Source organism: Penaeus monodon, chromosome 41 (genome assembly GCF_015228065.2).
Source record: "Penaeus monodon isolate SGIC_2016 chromosome 41, NSTDA_Pmon_1, whole genome shotgun sequence".
NCBI classification, from domain to species: Eukaryota; Metazoa; Arthropoda; class Malacostraca; order Decapoda; family Penaeidae; genus Penaeus; species Penaeus monodon.
Window position 1 is genome coordinate 496,841 of NC_051426.1, and position 15,557 is coordinate 512,397.

Consider the following 15,557-nt stretch of genomic DNA (forward strand, 5'->3'; position numbering starts at 1 on the left):
CCTTCGCTCTCACTTCCACGCGTGACTTGACTCAATATTCTGTTGTTGAAGTACATTTTCATATGTTAATATAATGACTGCTATTCCCAATCATACATTGACATTCAAACCACAATCGTTTCCGGTCAACTACCAAGCTACTGCCTAGACGCCCTTTTTCGCTGATCGGACAGAAGCGGTGCTTTCAAATGTATGATCGTTGCATCGGATAACACACCAGCTTAACTCACTGCTCACACTTTCATTTTATTAATATAATGTATCTTTCTTTTTATCCAACTTCATGAACTCAATGACATATCCGACATATCCACAATCACAGGCGACCACATCGGGATTATAGGCCAATTCTAACTCAATTGTTATTAATTCCTGTGCCCAAGGTAGTCTTTTACCTCTTTATTAGAGCTGTGTATTGTAATACATAAAAAATGAATAAAACATTATTGTATATGGTTATAAATCGGTGTACACATGAAACTTATCTCTTCATACTATCCTTACTGTAAGTAGGAGAGATTAATCAATTAGTCAGTAAACAGATGTGCTGATTAACTCTATTTCCTATGCTAAAAGATATTTTCAATACTCATTTCTTTACACAAATATAAGAGCTGATATATATTGTAAAGAAATGCATACAGTTTAGCATACATTATAAAATACCAACAGCATCTGGTGTTCCCAAGCGGTCACCCATCCAAATACTGACCAGACCAAACGTTCCTTAACTTCACTGATCGGACGAGAAGCGGTGCTTTCAACGTGGTATGATTGTTGGCAATCAGTTCTAACTCACTGCTTACACACTTTTCATATATATTAATATATTGTATCTTCTCTTTTTATACCAAACTTCATTACCATGACCATCCATCCAGATCACTGATTCTCCATAATCACTCGACCACTATCGGAGTATAGGGATTCGAACTTAATTGTTACTACATTTATGTGCCTAACGTAGTCTTTTACCTGTTTTAGAGCTGGTATTAGTAATGCATAAGAAATTGAGTAAAATATTATTGTATATGATTATAAATCGGTGTACGCATGCAACTGTATTTCTTTCATATTACCGTTACTGTAATTAGGAAGAGATAAATTATAGAGTCAGTCATTAACAGATATGCTGATTACTCTATTTCCTATTGATTAAGTATATTCTCAATTCATTTCTTTACACAAATATAAGAGCTGCTATATTGTAAGGAAATGCATACAATTTAGCATACATTATAAAATGCCAACAGCATCTGGTGTTCCCAGGCGGTCACCCATCCAAGTACTGACAAGACCCAACGTTGCTTAAACTTCGCTGATCGAACGAGAAGCGGTGCTTTCAACGTGGTATGATCGTTGGCAACTAAGATAACAACATCCAGCTCTAAGTCATTGCTCACACACTTTTCATTTATATTAAGTCTTTTAGCGTTTTTAGAGCTGTAATGCATAAAAAATGAGTAAGATATTATTGTATATGATTATAAATCGGTGTACGCATGCAAATGTATCTCTTTCATATTACCGTTACTGTAAGTAGGAAGAGATAAATTATGGTCCGTTAGAAACAGAAATGCTGATTACTCTATTTCCTATTAATTAAAGTATATTTTGAATGAATTTCTTTACACTGATATAAGAGCTACTATATATTGTAGAGAAATGCATACAATTTAGATACATTATAAAATGCCAAAAAGAAACGGGTGTTCCTAGGGGGTTTCACCCATCAAAGTACTGACCAGACCAACGTTCTTTAACTTCGCTGATCGGACGAAAGCGGTGCTTTCACGTGACATGATCGTTGGGCATTTATCTCTTTCATATTACTGTTACTGTTAAGTAGAAGAGATGAATTACGAGTCAGTCATAAACAGAATGCTGATTACTCTACTTCCTATGATAAAGTATATTTTCAATTCATTTCTTTACACATATATAAGAGGAACTATATATTGTAAAGAAAAGCATACAATTTAGCATATATTCTAAAATGCCAACAGCATCTGGTGTTCCCAGGCGGTCACCCATCCAAGTATTGACCAGACCAAACGTTGCTTAACTTCGCTGATCGGACGAGAAGCGGTGCTTTCAACGTGGTATGATTGTTAGCAATTGTGATGATAAAACCAACCAACTCTAAGTCACTGCCTACACACTTTTCGTATATATTAATATAGTGTATATTTTCTTTTTATACCAAATTTCATTACCATGACATTCCAATTATATCACTGACATCTCCACAATCACATTCGACCACTATCGGGAGTATAGGCAATGCTCAATGCTCAATTAGTAACTCAATTGTTACTACATTTATGTGCCTAAGATAAGTCTTTTACCCTTTTAAGAGCTGATTATTAGTAATGCATAAGAAATTGAGTAACATATTATTGTATATGATTATAAATCGGTGTACATATGCAACTGTATCTCTTTCATATTAACGTTACTGTAAGTAGGAAGAGATAAATTATAGAGTCAGTCATTAACAGAAATGCTGATTACTCTATTTCCTATTGATTAAAGTATATTTTCAATTCATATCTTTACACAAATATAAGAGCTGCTATAGTGTAAAGAAATGCATACACTTTAGCATACACTATAAAATGACAACATCTGGTGGTATGATCGTTGACAATTGTGATGATAACACCAACCAGCTCTAACTCACTGCTCACACACTTTTCATATATATTAATATAATGTATCTTTTCTTTTTATACCAAACTTCATTACCATGACATTCCGATCATATCACTGACATCTCCACAATCACAGTAGACCATTATCCGGAGTATAAGGAATTCTAACTCAATTATTACTACATGTATGTGGCTGAAGAAAGTGTTTTACCCTTTTTAAAGCTGTGTATTAGTAATGCATAAGAAATTGAGTAAAATATTATCGTATATGGTTATAAATCGGTGCACGAATGCAACTGTATCTCTTCCACATTACCGTTACTGTAAGTAGGAATGGTTAATTATATAGTCAGCCATAAACAGAAATGCTGATTACTCTATTTCCTATTGATTAAAGTATATTTTCAATTAATTTCTTTACACAAATATAAGAGCTGCTGTATATTGTAAAGACATGCATACAATTTAGCATACATTATAAAATGCCAACAGCATCTGGTGTTCCCAGGCGGTCACCCATCCAAGTACTGAACAGACACAACGTTGCTTAACTTCGCTGATCGGACGAGAAGCGGTGCTTTCAACATGGTATTATCGTTGGCAATTGTGATAATAATACCAACCAGCTCTAAATCACTGTTCACACACTTTTCATATATATTAATATAATGTATATTTTCTTTTCATACCAAACTTCACTACCATGATATTCTAATCATATCACTGACATCTCCACAATCACAGTCGATGACTATCAAGGTATAAAAATTCTACCTCATTTGTTACTATTTATGAGCTAACGGGTCTTTGGGCCCTTTTTAGAGCTGGTATTAGTATGAAGATATTGAGTAAAATATCGTATATGGTTATAGATCGTGATGCTCATGTACCTCTTTCATATTTCGTTATGTAAGTGGTAGATAAATTAATAGATACGAAATTAGCAAAATACTGATTACTCTATTTCCTATTGTTAAAAAATTTTAAATTCCTTTCCTTACACAATATAGAGGTGCTTATATTTAAGAAATAAATACATTTAGCATAATTCTAAAATCCCAAACAGCATCTGGTTTTCCCAGGGGGTTTCACCATCAAGTATTGATAGACCACGTTGCTTAATTTCGCTGATCGACGAGAACGTTGCTTTTCAACGTGGAAATAAATCGTTGGCAATTGTCATGATAACACCAACCAGCTGTAACTCACTGCTCACACACTTTCCGTATATAATAATATAATGTATATTTTCTTTTTATATATATTGTAAAGAAATGCATACAATTTAGCATATATTCTAAAATGCCAACAGCATCTGGTGTTCCCAGGCGTCACCCTCCAAAGTACTGACCGACCAAACGTTGCTTAACTTCGCTGATGGACAGAAGCGGTGCTTTCAGTGTATGATAGTTGGCCTTTGTGATGAAAACACCAACCCTTCTAAACTCACTGCTTAACACTTTTCATATTATTAATATATTATATCTTTTCTTTTTATATCACTGAAATCTCTACACTCACAGTCGATCACTATCGGGAGTATAGGCAATTCTAACACAATTTTTACTATATTTATGTGCCTAACGTAAGTCTTTTATCCTTTTTAGAGCTATTTATTAGTAATGCATAAGAAATTGAATAAAATATTATTGTATATGGTTATAAATCGGTGTACACATGCAACTGTATCTCTTTCATATTACCGTTACTGTAAGTAGGAAGAGATAAATTATAGAGTCACTCATTAACAGAAATGTTGATTACTCTATTTCCTATTGATTAAAGTATATTTTCAATTAATTTCTTTACACAAATATAAGAGTTGCTATATATTGTAGGGAAATGCATATAATTTAGCATACACTATAAAATGCCAACAGCATCTGGTATTCCCAGGCAGATCTAGCTCACTGCTCACACACTTTTCGTATATATTAATATAATGAACTTTTCATATATAACTAACTGTTCATACATTTTCCGTTTATATTAATATAATGTATCTTTTCTTTTTATACCAAACTTCATTACCATGACATTCCAATCATATCACTGACATCTCCACAATCACAGTCGACCACTTTCGGAAGTACAGGCAATTCTCACACAATCGTTACCACATTTATGTGCCTAAGATAAGTCTTTTGATCGTTTTAGAGGTGTATTAGTAATGCATAAGAAATTGAGTAAAATATTATTTTGTATGGTTATAAATCAGTATACGCATGCAACTGTTTCTCTTTCATATTACTGTTACTGTAAGTAGGAAGAGATAAATTACAGTCAGTCATAAACAGAAATGCTGATTACTCTACTTCCTATTGATTAAAGTATATTTTCAATTCATTTCTTTACACATATATAAGAGGAACTATATATTGTAAAGAAAAGCATACAATTTAGCATATATTCTAAAATGCCAACAGCTTCTGGTGTTCCCAGGCGGTCACCCATCCTAGTACTGACCAGACCAAACGTTGCTTAACTTCGCTGATCGGACGAGAAGCGGTGCTTTCAACGTGGTATGATCGTTGGCCATTGTGATGATAACACCAACCAGCTCTAACTCACTGCTCACACACTTTTCATATATATCAATATAATGTATCTTTTCTTTTTATACCATACTTCATTACCATGACATTCCAATCATATCACTTACATCTCCACAATCACAGTCGACCACTATCGGGAGTATAGGCAATGCTAAATCAATTGTTACTATATTTATGTGCCTAATGTAAGTCTTTTACTCTTCTTAGAGCTGTTTATTAGTAATGGATAAGAAATTGAGTAAAATATTATTGTATATGGTTATAAATCGGTGTACGCATGCAACTGTATTTCTTTCATATTACCGTTACTGTAAGTAGAAAGAGATAAATCATATAGTTAGTCATAAACAGAAATGCTGATTACTCTATTTCCTATTGATTAAAGTATATTTTCAATCCATTCCTTGACACAAATATAAGAACTGCTATGTATTGTAAAGAAATGCATACAATTTAACGTACATTATAAAATGCCAACAGCATCTGGTGTTCCTAGGCGGTCACCCATCAAAGTACTGACCAGACAAAATGTTGCTTAACTTCGCTGATCGGACGAGAAGCGGTGTTTTGAACGTGGTATGATCGTTGGCAATTGTGATGATAACACCAACCAGTTCCAAGTCACTGCTCATACACTTTTCATATATATTAATATATTGTATCTTTTCTTTTTATACCAAACTTCATTACTATGACATTCCAATCATATCACTGATGTCTCCACAATCACAGTCGACCACTATCGGGAATATAAGGAATTCTACCTCAATTCTTACTACATGCATGTGCCTAACGAAAGTCTTTTACCCTTACCTACCGTTACCTGAAGTAGGAACAGATAAATTATAGAGTCACCCATAAACAGAAATGATGATTACTCTATTTCCTATTGATTAAAGTATATTTTCTATTAATTTCTTTACACAAATATAAGAGCTGCTGTATATGCATGTATAGATATGCTTACAATTTAGCAGCCATTCTAAAATGCCAACAGCATCTGGTGTTCCCAGGCGGTCACCCATCCAAGTACTGACCAGACCCAACGTTGCCAACGTTGTGTGTGTGTGTGTGTGTGTGTGTGTGTGAGTGTGTGTGTGTGTGTGTGTGTGTGTGTGTGTGTGTGTGTGTGTGTGTGTGTGTGTGTGTGTGTGTGTGTGTGTGTGTGTGTAATTCTGATTACACAATGTAAAGTAAATTCTAAATATATAAGTAAATATAGAACACTAAATATGTAATGTAGGGCAAACATACTTATCAACTATAATACACACACACACACACATACACACACACACACACACACACACACACACACACACACATATATATATATATATATATATATATAATATATATATATATATATATTAGTATACAATCTAAATATAATCCTAAACATATAATTACATATACAAGCACTGTATTATCAATTTGTGTCTTATCAGTTATTGTACACATGAGTATCACAACAGACTATTGTATACTGCGTTTATTATTAAGAAAAAATACTTAAAATGTATATGTAATAATTACTAAACATGCATTGGGTATATATATTCACACACTCTATAATAATGGTGTAGCTGTTGATCGAAAGGCAGTTGCAGAGCTTGATGTTTTGCAGCGAGATGTATGTGTGTGTGTGTGTGTGTGTGTGTGTGTGTGTGTGTGTGTGTGTGTGTGTGTGTGTGTGTGTGTGTGTGTGTGTGTGTATACATATATATACATACATATATATAATTATATATATATATATATATATATATATATATATATTTATGTATATATATGTGTATATTTCTAATAATTACTAAATATACATCGAGTATACAAAAAAGATATACGTTATGTAATACTGGTATAACTGCTGATGAAAAGGCAGTTGCAGAGCTCGCTGTGTGGGATGAAAGACCATTCGCCACCTCCCGGCTGTCTGGAAGAAACGATTTCATAAGATGTGACAGCTAATAATAGATATTTGTAAGAGGGATACATGCCTTTCAATGTATGGTGGATACAAGTCTATCAATAATTTCATAAGAAATCATCTTTCCATAGTCGTTAATAACCTTAGTGGAAGGCACGATCATAAGATTCACCGTCAGTCGTCGTAACGTTATCATCATCATCATCGTCATCGTCATTATCACCACCACCACCACCACCCATCATCATCATCATCATCATCATCATCATCATCATCATCATCATCATCATCATCATCATCATCATCATCATCATCATCATCATCACATCATCGTCGTCGTCGTCGTCGTCATCTGTGGAATAAAATAAGATTACTATGTGTATTTCATGTGTCACATTCCACATAACAATTCTTAACGGGCCATCTTTTTTCCATCATTTTCTTTTATATTACTCATATGATATGTGCACTTTACCGTCATTGTCATCGTCATCATCACATCTATCTCCTCATCATTATCATCATCTTCATCCTCATCATCATCACCACCATCTGCGGAATATACATATATATATATATATATATATATATATATATATATACATATATATAAATATATATATCTATATATTATATAATTATATATATATTATATATATGTGTGTGTGTGTGTGTGTGTGTGTGTGTGTGTGTGTGTGTGTGTGTGTGTGTGTGAATAATTAGGTTCTTTTGAATCAAAGGATGTCTTCAGTTCCGAGGGTTTGAGTTCAAACATATGTAAAAATAATCCATTTGTTTTATTTCAATATGTATAATTGATAAAACAATAATAATAAAAATAGTATCGGCAGCAAAACAAACTTTATTTAATATTAAGTCAATATGCAATGATAGACAATAGGAATTTAAAATAAATTATATTCAAGAATATCTAACAACGCCGGAAATCCCTACCGAACCGCATGCCCCTAAAAAACGGCCGGAAATTCCTACAAAAACAAAAGGAAAATAAATTATCACAAGAACCAAGCCCGTTCGTTTTCTAACACCGCTGAAATTTCTAACAACGCTGAAACATCTAACAACGCCGAAATCCCTACAAAATTGTATCAGACTTCCAAAAATTGAATTGATATTGTCAAATTACTACAATCGAACTGGATCGCCACACCATGAATAGTTAAAAAGGACGCCCACGCCCCTCAACTCGGCCCTCAGCTGCAGTAGGGTGCGTCTCCGTTGGTGTGCCTCAGCGATCTGCCGCCACGCCCCTTTGGTTTCCACCTGTGCGCGAATCGAGTCGACTAATGTCGAGCGAGTCGATGAGAGGGTTCAGTCAGCTCGTCCGAACCCCAGCTTATAATTTATTTGTACAGAGTATACTGTATCTGCAGAAAAAAATTCTATTAAATAAAAATATTCATTGTATGATTGAAAAAATATTCACACAAGTCCCCCAACAAGTATATAGCTAGGCTATATACCATTAATATCAAATTATTTACCTGACCTACTAAGGAGGTCAGCTCCTACATTATCAGTCCCTGCAACGTGGACTATTCTGAATCTAAAAGATTGCAAACACAAAGCCCATCGTATCAATCTGTTATTAGAAGACTTAGCTGTGTTCATGTATACTAGTGGTTTGTGATCCACTTCTAGAATAACTCTTTACCCTTTAGGTATATTCAAATCTTTGAACACCAAATAAGATAGCCAGACACTCACGCTCTATTGTAGAATACCTTTTTTCACGATCTAATAATTTTCTACTTGCGTAAGCCACAGGAAAGGGAGAATCATCCAAGTACTGTAGTAGTACAGCACCAAGTCCACAGTCAGAAGCGTCTGTACGAAGAATGAATGGGATGTTAGAATCAGGTAATTTGAGAACAGGATATTGACACAAGGTAGATTTTAGCTTCTCAAACCTTTCAACCATTTCTTTCGTCCACATTAAAGGTTCCCGCACATTTTTCGTAACTGGTCCGAGAGCGGAGCCGAGAGTTCAGAGGCCTGAGGAAAAACATGCGATAAAAAGAAATCATACCAAGAAAGATCGAAGTGTCTTCTTTGTATTGGTGTTGGAATCTGCATCAGAGCATCTATCTTATTATACTGAGGTTTCAGATACTTCCCGTCAATCACAAAACCTAAATATTTAATCTCCTTAAACCCAAATCTACACTTGGAGGGACGAACTGTCAAGTTGTGGTTTCGCAGACGCTCCAGAACTGAGATGATTGCTTCTAGATGAGGTTTCCAATCCTTAGCATATATGAATATATTGTCAAAGTAAAAGGTTACGTTAGGTAATCCAACTAGAATGAGCCTCATGAGTCTAACATAAGTTGCACAAGCCGTTACTAATCCAAATGGTAATCTACAAAATTCCATTAAGCCTTTGTGTGTTGGAAATGCTGTCAGAGGTTTAGATCTTTCAGAGAGTGGGATCTGATAGTAAGCCTTTGTTAAATCTAGTTCAGAAAAATAAATAGAACCATTAAGTTTATGTAGATCATCTTCTATCTTACAGGCTGGTTCAGCATGAAAAAGTGTGGCAGAGTTAAGGGCTCTGTAGTCTATAGCCATTCGATACGTACCATCAGATTTTCGTACCATTACCACGGGTGAACAGTGAGGAGAAGACGATAATCTAATGATTCCTTGCTTATGTAGTTGTTCTACTTTCTATTCAAAGTGTGATTGCAGGTGGAGAGGTATGGGATATATCTTAGGCTTCAAACGCTCAATAGTACTGAGGGAGATGTCATGCTCAACAAGAAAAGTACAACCTGGAGTTTCTGAAAACACATCTGAAAATTCTGATACAAGTTTATGGATAACATTCTGCTGATCATGTGTTAGTTCTGAGTTAATTTCAGCACCTGAAGTGTCAATAGACAGTAAAGAATCGACTCTACCATCTGGTGTAATGGGACACATGTCATTTTCTACATCTACACATGACTGAGCAACATCACTGTTACCTGGAATACTTTCTAGAACCTGAACTTCATCCATTAACTGGGCTTGTGATACACTCGCTCGTCGATGATACCTTTTTAGAAGATTTGCATGATAAAGCTTGGGCTGACCTCTTTCCATAATGAAATAGTTTACCTTATTTCTTCTCTCCATCACCGTATGGGGACCATCATTAGACGTTTATTAGCAGTATCTGGCAATAATACTAAAACTTCGTCACCTGGACTGAAAGAACGATCTTGAGATTTAACGTCAAAATAAGATCGATACCTGGTTGAGCTGATGTCAGCATTATGAGCAGCTATCTTAGCACATTCCTCTAGTTTATCCCTGAGCTCTATGACATACTGAAAGGTAGTTCGCTCGTCATCCTTGATACTCCTATCCTCCCATAGATCTCTCAGCACTGTCAGAGGACCTCGCACAGCACGACCATACAGGAGTTCGAAGGCAAAAAACCCAGTCCTGTCACTCGGAATTTCTCTGAGGGCAAATAAAGTAGGAATAAGATAGCGGTGCCAATCTTTGGGCTTGTCCACACACAGCTTTCTTAAGGATGCTTTCAGAGTACTATGAAATCTTTCAACCCTTCCATTTCCACTAGGATGATATGGAGTGGTGAAGAGAGGCTTAATACCCAACAATTTATAAAGTTCACCCATCAGTTGTGAAGTGAACTGCGTGCCTCTGTCGGAAAGAATTTCCCTGGGAATTCCTACTCTGGAAAATATAATGAGCAAAGCTTCCGCCACAGACACGGAGTCTATTTGCTTCAGGGAAGCCCGTCGCGTAGTCTATAAGTGTTAAAATATACTTGTGTCCATCATGAGGGAGGATTCAGGGGACCTACTATGTCTATTGCAACACGCAAAAAGGGCTCCGTAATAATCGGCATGGGTTTAATAGGGACGGGTTTCACTCGCCCTTTGTGTGACATTGGTTGGCATTTATCACAAGATCGGCAAAAATCTCTCACGTCACTTCCCATACTTGGCCAATAAAACTGATCTGCTACCCTTCTCAAAGTTTTACGATGAGAAAAGTGGCCAGCGAGAGGAGACTCATGAGCAATTGACGTTACTATAGCTCGGCAGTCGGCGGGCACGACTAAAGACATCTTCCCAATCCTATCCTGAAATTTTGATTTTATGCACTTGCGGTAAAGCAATCCATCATTTTCAATATACTCAAACATCATACCATCACGGGTCATATGAGGTTCTCTCGATTTGACCTTTTCCCTGACAGAAGACAGTGCGGGACAGGAACTTTGCAGTTTCGCAAATTCCGTCGGAGTGATATTTACAGGTTTCAATTTAGGCAGAACGAGAGGATGAATCCTCTTGTTCTTGTACGCCCTGGTCTGTATAGCCTGAACCTGGTCATTCTTATGGACGGGAGAATCAAATACATCAGAATTTGAATTAGAATCTCGTACCCCTGGGATATTACCGATGAGTACACTGCAAAATTGAGATTTGCTCGCAGGGCATTCGTCCATCCACAAAGTAGGGGCAGGTGATGTAACAGCGAACCTGAGGAAAATAATCTACTCGCCCCAAGTAATCGCAAACTTTGACTAATTTACTGTTACTGATATCAATGTCGGGCAGTACTTCGTTTGAGATCAAAACACATGAACAACCAGAGTCTCTAAGGATAGTGGAAACCCTCTGTCCATTTACTGTACCATTAGCCAGATATTTACGTGGAGTTGAATCTGATAATGAAAAGCTAACCTTTTCAGGATTCCTCTCTGAAGGAATACTCTTAAAAGCTAAAGGATTTTTAGGGCATCGACTCCTGTAGTGACCAAATTCTCCACAATTGTGACATTTGATTTCTTTGATAAAGTTCTCCTTCATGACAGGAACATGATTAACGGGCTTATTCTCCGTACTTTTCTTGGTTTTGAAAGTAGTGTTCGACTTGGGATAAGCATTGTGAGCGGCAGCCCAGTTATCAGCCAACTGCACCGTCTGATCAAGAGTAGGTACATTATGCTCTTTGATATATATCCTAAGATCCGGGGAAAGGGATGATTTAAATTGGTCAAGTATCATGAAGCTTCTAAGCGATTCGTAAGAGTTCTCGAGGCCGCTACTATCTATCCACTGATCAAAAAGTCTACCGAGATTAATTGAAAATTGTTTATAGGTTTCCCCGACCTTGATTTTAGCAGCTCTAAAGTCTTGTCTATACCCATTAGGGGTCTTACTAAACCCATTAAGAAGAGCTTTTTTCAACTGTTTATAATCAGCAGTGATTTCGGGGGACAATGAGGTATATATCTCTACTGCTTTACCTGTAAGCAAGCTTCCCAAACGCACAGCATAACTGTCTTCACTGATATCTAAAAGGCTGGCAACTCGTTCGGAACGAATGAGGTAACATGCAAAGTCTTCACCTTCTTGATATACTGGTAAATTAGGTCTTACAGCACCGCTTACATGAATGGGAGATAAAGAATTGTTACCGTTATTCCCAGCTTTAATTTTAGCCAGTTCTAACTCGTGAGCAAACTTTACCTTCTCTCTTTCTGCTTCTATTCTAGCCCTTTCATTTTCCTCTTCTAACTCCTTCAACTTTAATTCTCTCTCCCTATTTCGCTCCTCCCTTGCAACTGCTTGCTGATTTAAAATGTATTTAGGTATGTCATCGCCTTTTAAACCTAAAGTTTCAGCTTGTTCTTTAAGATAATCAATAGAAGTATCGAACTCAGGCATCGTGCATTCAAGTACACTTCATATACAATATAAAAATCACAACAAATAGCTGGTAAATACTAGAGGGACGTACCCGCACCTAGCAGCAGTTCTAGAAGGCGTAATCCTGCACCTAGAACATCAAAAAAATACTCACTGATACAGGGATACTGAATCAGAAACAGGTCCTACGGGCAATACTCAAAAGGGTGGACAGCTCCACACTTCCTCCCGCTACGCTAGGACACTGTGGCACTTGTCTCCGGGCCCCAAGGACGACAAGAGAGGATTGTTATCCTAAGTTATCACCAAACCTCAGAAATCGACATCCTGGCAAGGTCGCCACTTGTGAATAATTAGGTTCTTTTGAATCAAAGGATGTCTTCAGTTCCGAGGGTTTGAGTTCAAACATATGTAAAAATAATTCATTTGTTTTATTTCAATATGTATAATTGACAAAACAATAATAATAAAAATAGTATCGGCAGCAAAACAAACTTTATTTAATATTAAGTCAATACACAATAATAGACAACGCTGAAATTTCTAACAACGCCGAAATCCCTACAAAATTGTATCAGACTTCCAAAAATTGAATTGATATTGTCAAATTACTACAATCGAACTGGATCGCCACACCATGAATACTTAAAAAGGACGCCCACGCCCCTCAACTCGGATGATATGGAGTGGTGAAGAGAGGCTTAATACCCAACAATTTATAAAGTTCACCCATCAGTTGTGAAGTGAACAACGCCGAAATCCCTACAAAATTGTATCAGACTTCCAAAAATTGAATTGATATTGTCAAATTACTACAATCGAACTGGATCGCCACACCATGAATACTTAAAAAGGACGCCCACGCCCCTCAACTCGGCCCTCAGCTGCAGCAGGGTGCGTCTCCGTTGGTGTGCCTCAGCGATCTCCCGCCACGCCCCTTTGGTGTCCACCTGTGCGCGAATCGAGTCGACTAGTGTCGAGCGAGTCGACGAGAGAGTTCAGTCAGCTCGTCCGAACCCCAGTTTATAATTTATTCGTACAGAGTATACTGTATCTGCAGAAAAAAAAAATTAAATAAAAATATTCATTGTATGATACTCATATGATATGTGCACTTTACCGTCATTGTCATCGTCATCATCACATCTATCTCCTCTCATTAATCACTTCATCCTCATACATACACCACCATTGGGGAATTACTATATTATATTATATTTTAAATAATATTATTTTAAAATATTATATATATATAATATATATATATATATATTATATAATAATTATATAATTATGGGGGGTGCTTCACTGCGGTTGTGAACATGGTGTGGTACCTAGATAGGTTAAGTGCTTGAAAATCCTTCCGTTTGCAGCTTCCACCCCGGGCTAGCCCGGGGGGGGGGCGAAAAAAAGGGAGCAGCTTCCGCAAAAATTTCCCCCCTCCCAGGTCACCCCTCTCCATCATTAAGACTTCGCAGTCCCTCCCGGGGCCACCCATGGGTAATGGGTCCTTTTGGGGTCCCAGGCTAAATCTGGGGGGGATTCGGAGCAGCAGGAGGCCCAGAGGTACGGAGTTATGGCCCCCGGGTGTGTGGACACGCTCTGGCTTCGTACCAACTCCTGCCCCTAGCCCCCCGGGGGAAATGGGGGGGGCTCGGGGAGGTGGCCTTGCCAGTCCTCCCCCCCCCAGAAGACCCTCGGGCAACGCCTTTGAAAAGGGAAAAGCTGGGGGAGGGTTTGTCCCTCCCAACCCAGCAAAAAGGGGGGCTGGGGGGCCCCGCGGGAGGGCAAATGTGGGGGTGCAGGATTGGAGCGGAGTTACTCGTCCCCCTGCCCCCCGGCAGGCCCAACCCACCATAAAGCTTGTGGGGAAAAGCCCTCGGGAACCCCACGGGTGGTTTTGGCGGTCCCACACCTGCCCCCCTTTATCGGGGGCTGTGTTGGGGGGGGGGCAGAGGTGGCGTGCACCCGCAGTGACCACCCGAGGCTTCCTCGGGCGTGCTTTCCGGGTGGGCGCTTGGAACTCCGGTCCTTGCGGCGGGATAGGGGTTACCTCTGCTATCGCGGGAATTGAGCGACGGGGAGTTGAGGTGGCGCCCTCTCAGGGGTGGAAGCCCTTTGGTGCGGCACGACCCAGTGTGGGGTGGTTCACCTACTACTGGTGGGGCCGCAGCGATGGCCCCACCTCCGGGGTGTAGCCATAGCCATCTCCGTCGCTTCAGCCTGCGGTAGTCGGGTGACCCCGGGTTTTTGATGACTATCATGCTTTGAACTGAAGATGCTTTTGGCTTTTTCTCTTATTGCTGTATACGCTCCTACCGATGTACTAAAAACCGATGTGAAAGAGGCGTTCTACCCAAAACTGCTCTGTGGCAGACGTTGCCCCCGGGAGACATTCGCATTGTTCTGGGGACTTAAATGCGGTATCCGGCTGTGACCGGCGGCTACAGATGTCTGTCGGCCCCCCCATGGGTCGGGAGCTGATCCCAGCAGCGAGAATAGCCCCTTTCCGGGACTTTGCTGGTCCCGAAAATGAGGAAATTCTGGCTCCGGGTACCAGCGTCCAAATCCATCGCTGGATTTGGTACAGCGTACGGGTACAGGGCCCAGGAGATCGAACCACATCTTGTCAGCACGCGATGGAGGATCCCCCAGAACTGCAGGTTTCCCGGGGCTGAGTTCGTGCACCGACCATAGGCGCTTGGGTACCCGGGGGTCCATT

The 15,557-nt window shown here is 38.5% G+C and overlaps 1 protein-coding gene, 3 non-coding genes and 3 pseudogenes across 4 annotated transcripts; all 7 read right to left on the minus strand.

Annotated features, from left to right (window-relative positions):
- Positions 1-663: 663 nt before the first annotated feature.
- LOC119598798 lies at positions 664-782 on the minus strand (annotated as a pseudogene).
- Positions 783-1,244: 462 nt separating this feature from the next.
- LOC119598787 lies at positions 1,245-1,364 on the minus strand (annotated as a pseudogene).
- Positions 1,365-1,997: 633 nt separating this feature from the next.
- On the minus strand, positions 1,998-2,116 carry LOC119598781. Its single transcript, XR_005231022.1, has one exon. It is a non-coding gene; the product is annotated as a 5S ribosomal RNA (ribosomal RNA).
- A 1,021-nt stretch (positions 2,117-3,137) lies between these two features.
- LOC119598785 lies at positions 3,138-3,256 on the minus strand. Its single transcript, XR_005231026.1, has one exon. It is a non-coding gene; the product is annotated as a 5S ribosomal RNA (ribosomal RNA).
- Positions 3,257-5,071: 1,815 nt separating this feature from the next.
- Positions 5,072-5,190, minus strand: LOC119598775. Its single transcript, XR_005231016.1, has one exon. It is a non-coding gene; the product is annotated as a 5S ribosomal RNA (ribosomal RNA).
- A 490-nt stretch (positions 5,191-5,680) lies between these two features.
- LOC119598800 lies at positions 5,681-5,799 on the minus strand (annotated as a pseudogene).
- Positions 5,800-9,830: 4,031 nt separating this feature from the next.
- Positions 9,831-15,237, minus strand: LOC119598726. Its single transcript, XM_037948511.1, has 6 exons — positions 15,192-15,237; positions 12,927-12,965; positions 11,716-12,615; positions 11,104-11,567; positions 10,398-10,921; positions 9,831-10,200 (listed from the first exon to the last, which is right to left on the minus strand). The coding sequence occupies exons 1-6, from the start codon at positions 15,235-15,237 to the stop codon at positions 9,831-9,833; spliced, it is 2,343 nt and encodes a 780-aa protein (XP_037804439.1).
- Positions 15,238-15,557: the final 320 nt, after the last annotated feature.

Bases quoted from the DNA above. Each gene is read 5' to 3' on its own strand.
- LOC119598726 (XM_037948511.1), bottom strand. From the start codon at position 15,237: ATGCGAATGTCTCCCGGGGGCAACGTCTGCCACAGAGCAGTTTTGG. The intron at 12,966-15,191 runs GTAGAACGCCTC...TTGATGTTCTAG, and splicing joins CTGCCACAGAGCAGTTTTGG to GTGCAGGATTACGCCTTCTA. The intron at 10,922-11,103 runs GTGAGAGATTTT...TAACACTTATAG, and splicing joins GGCCAAGTATGGGAAGTGAC to ACTACGCGACGGGCTTCCCT.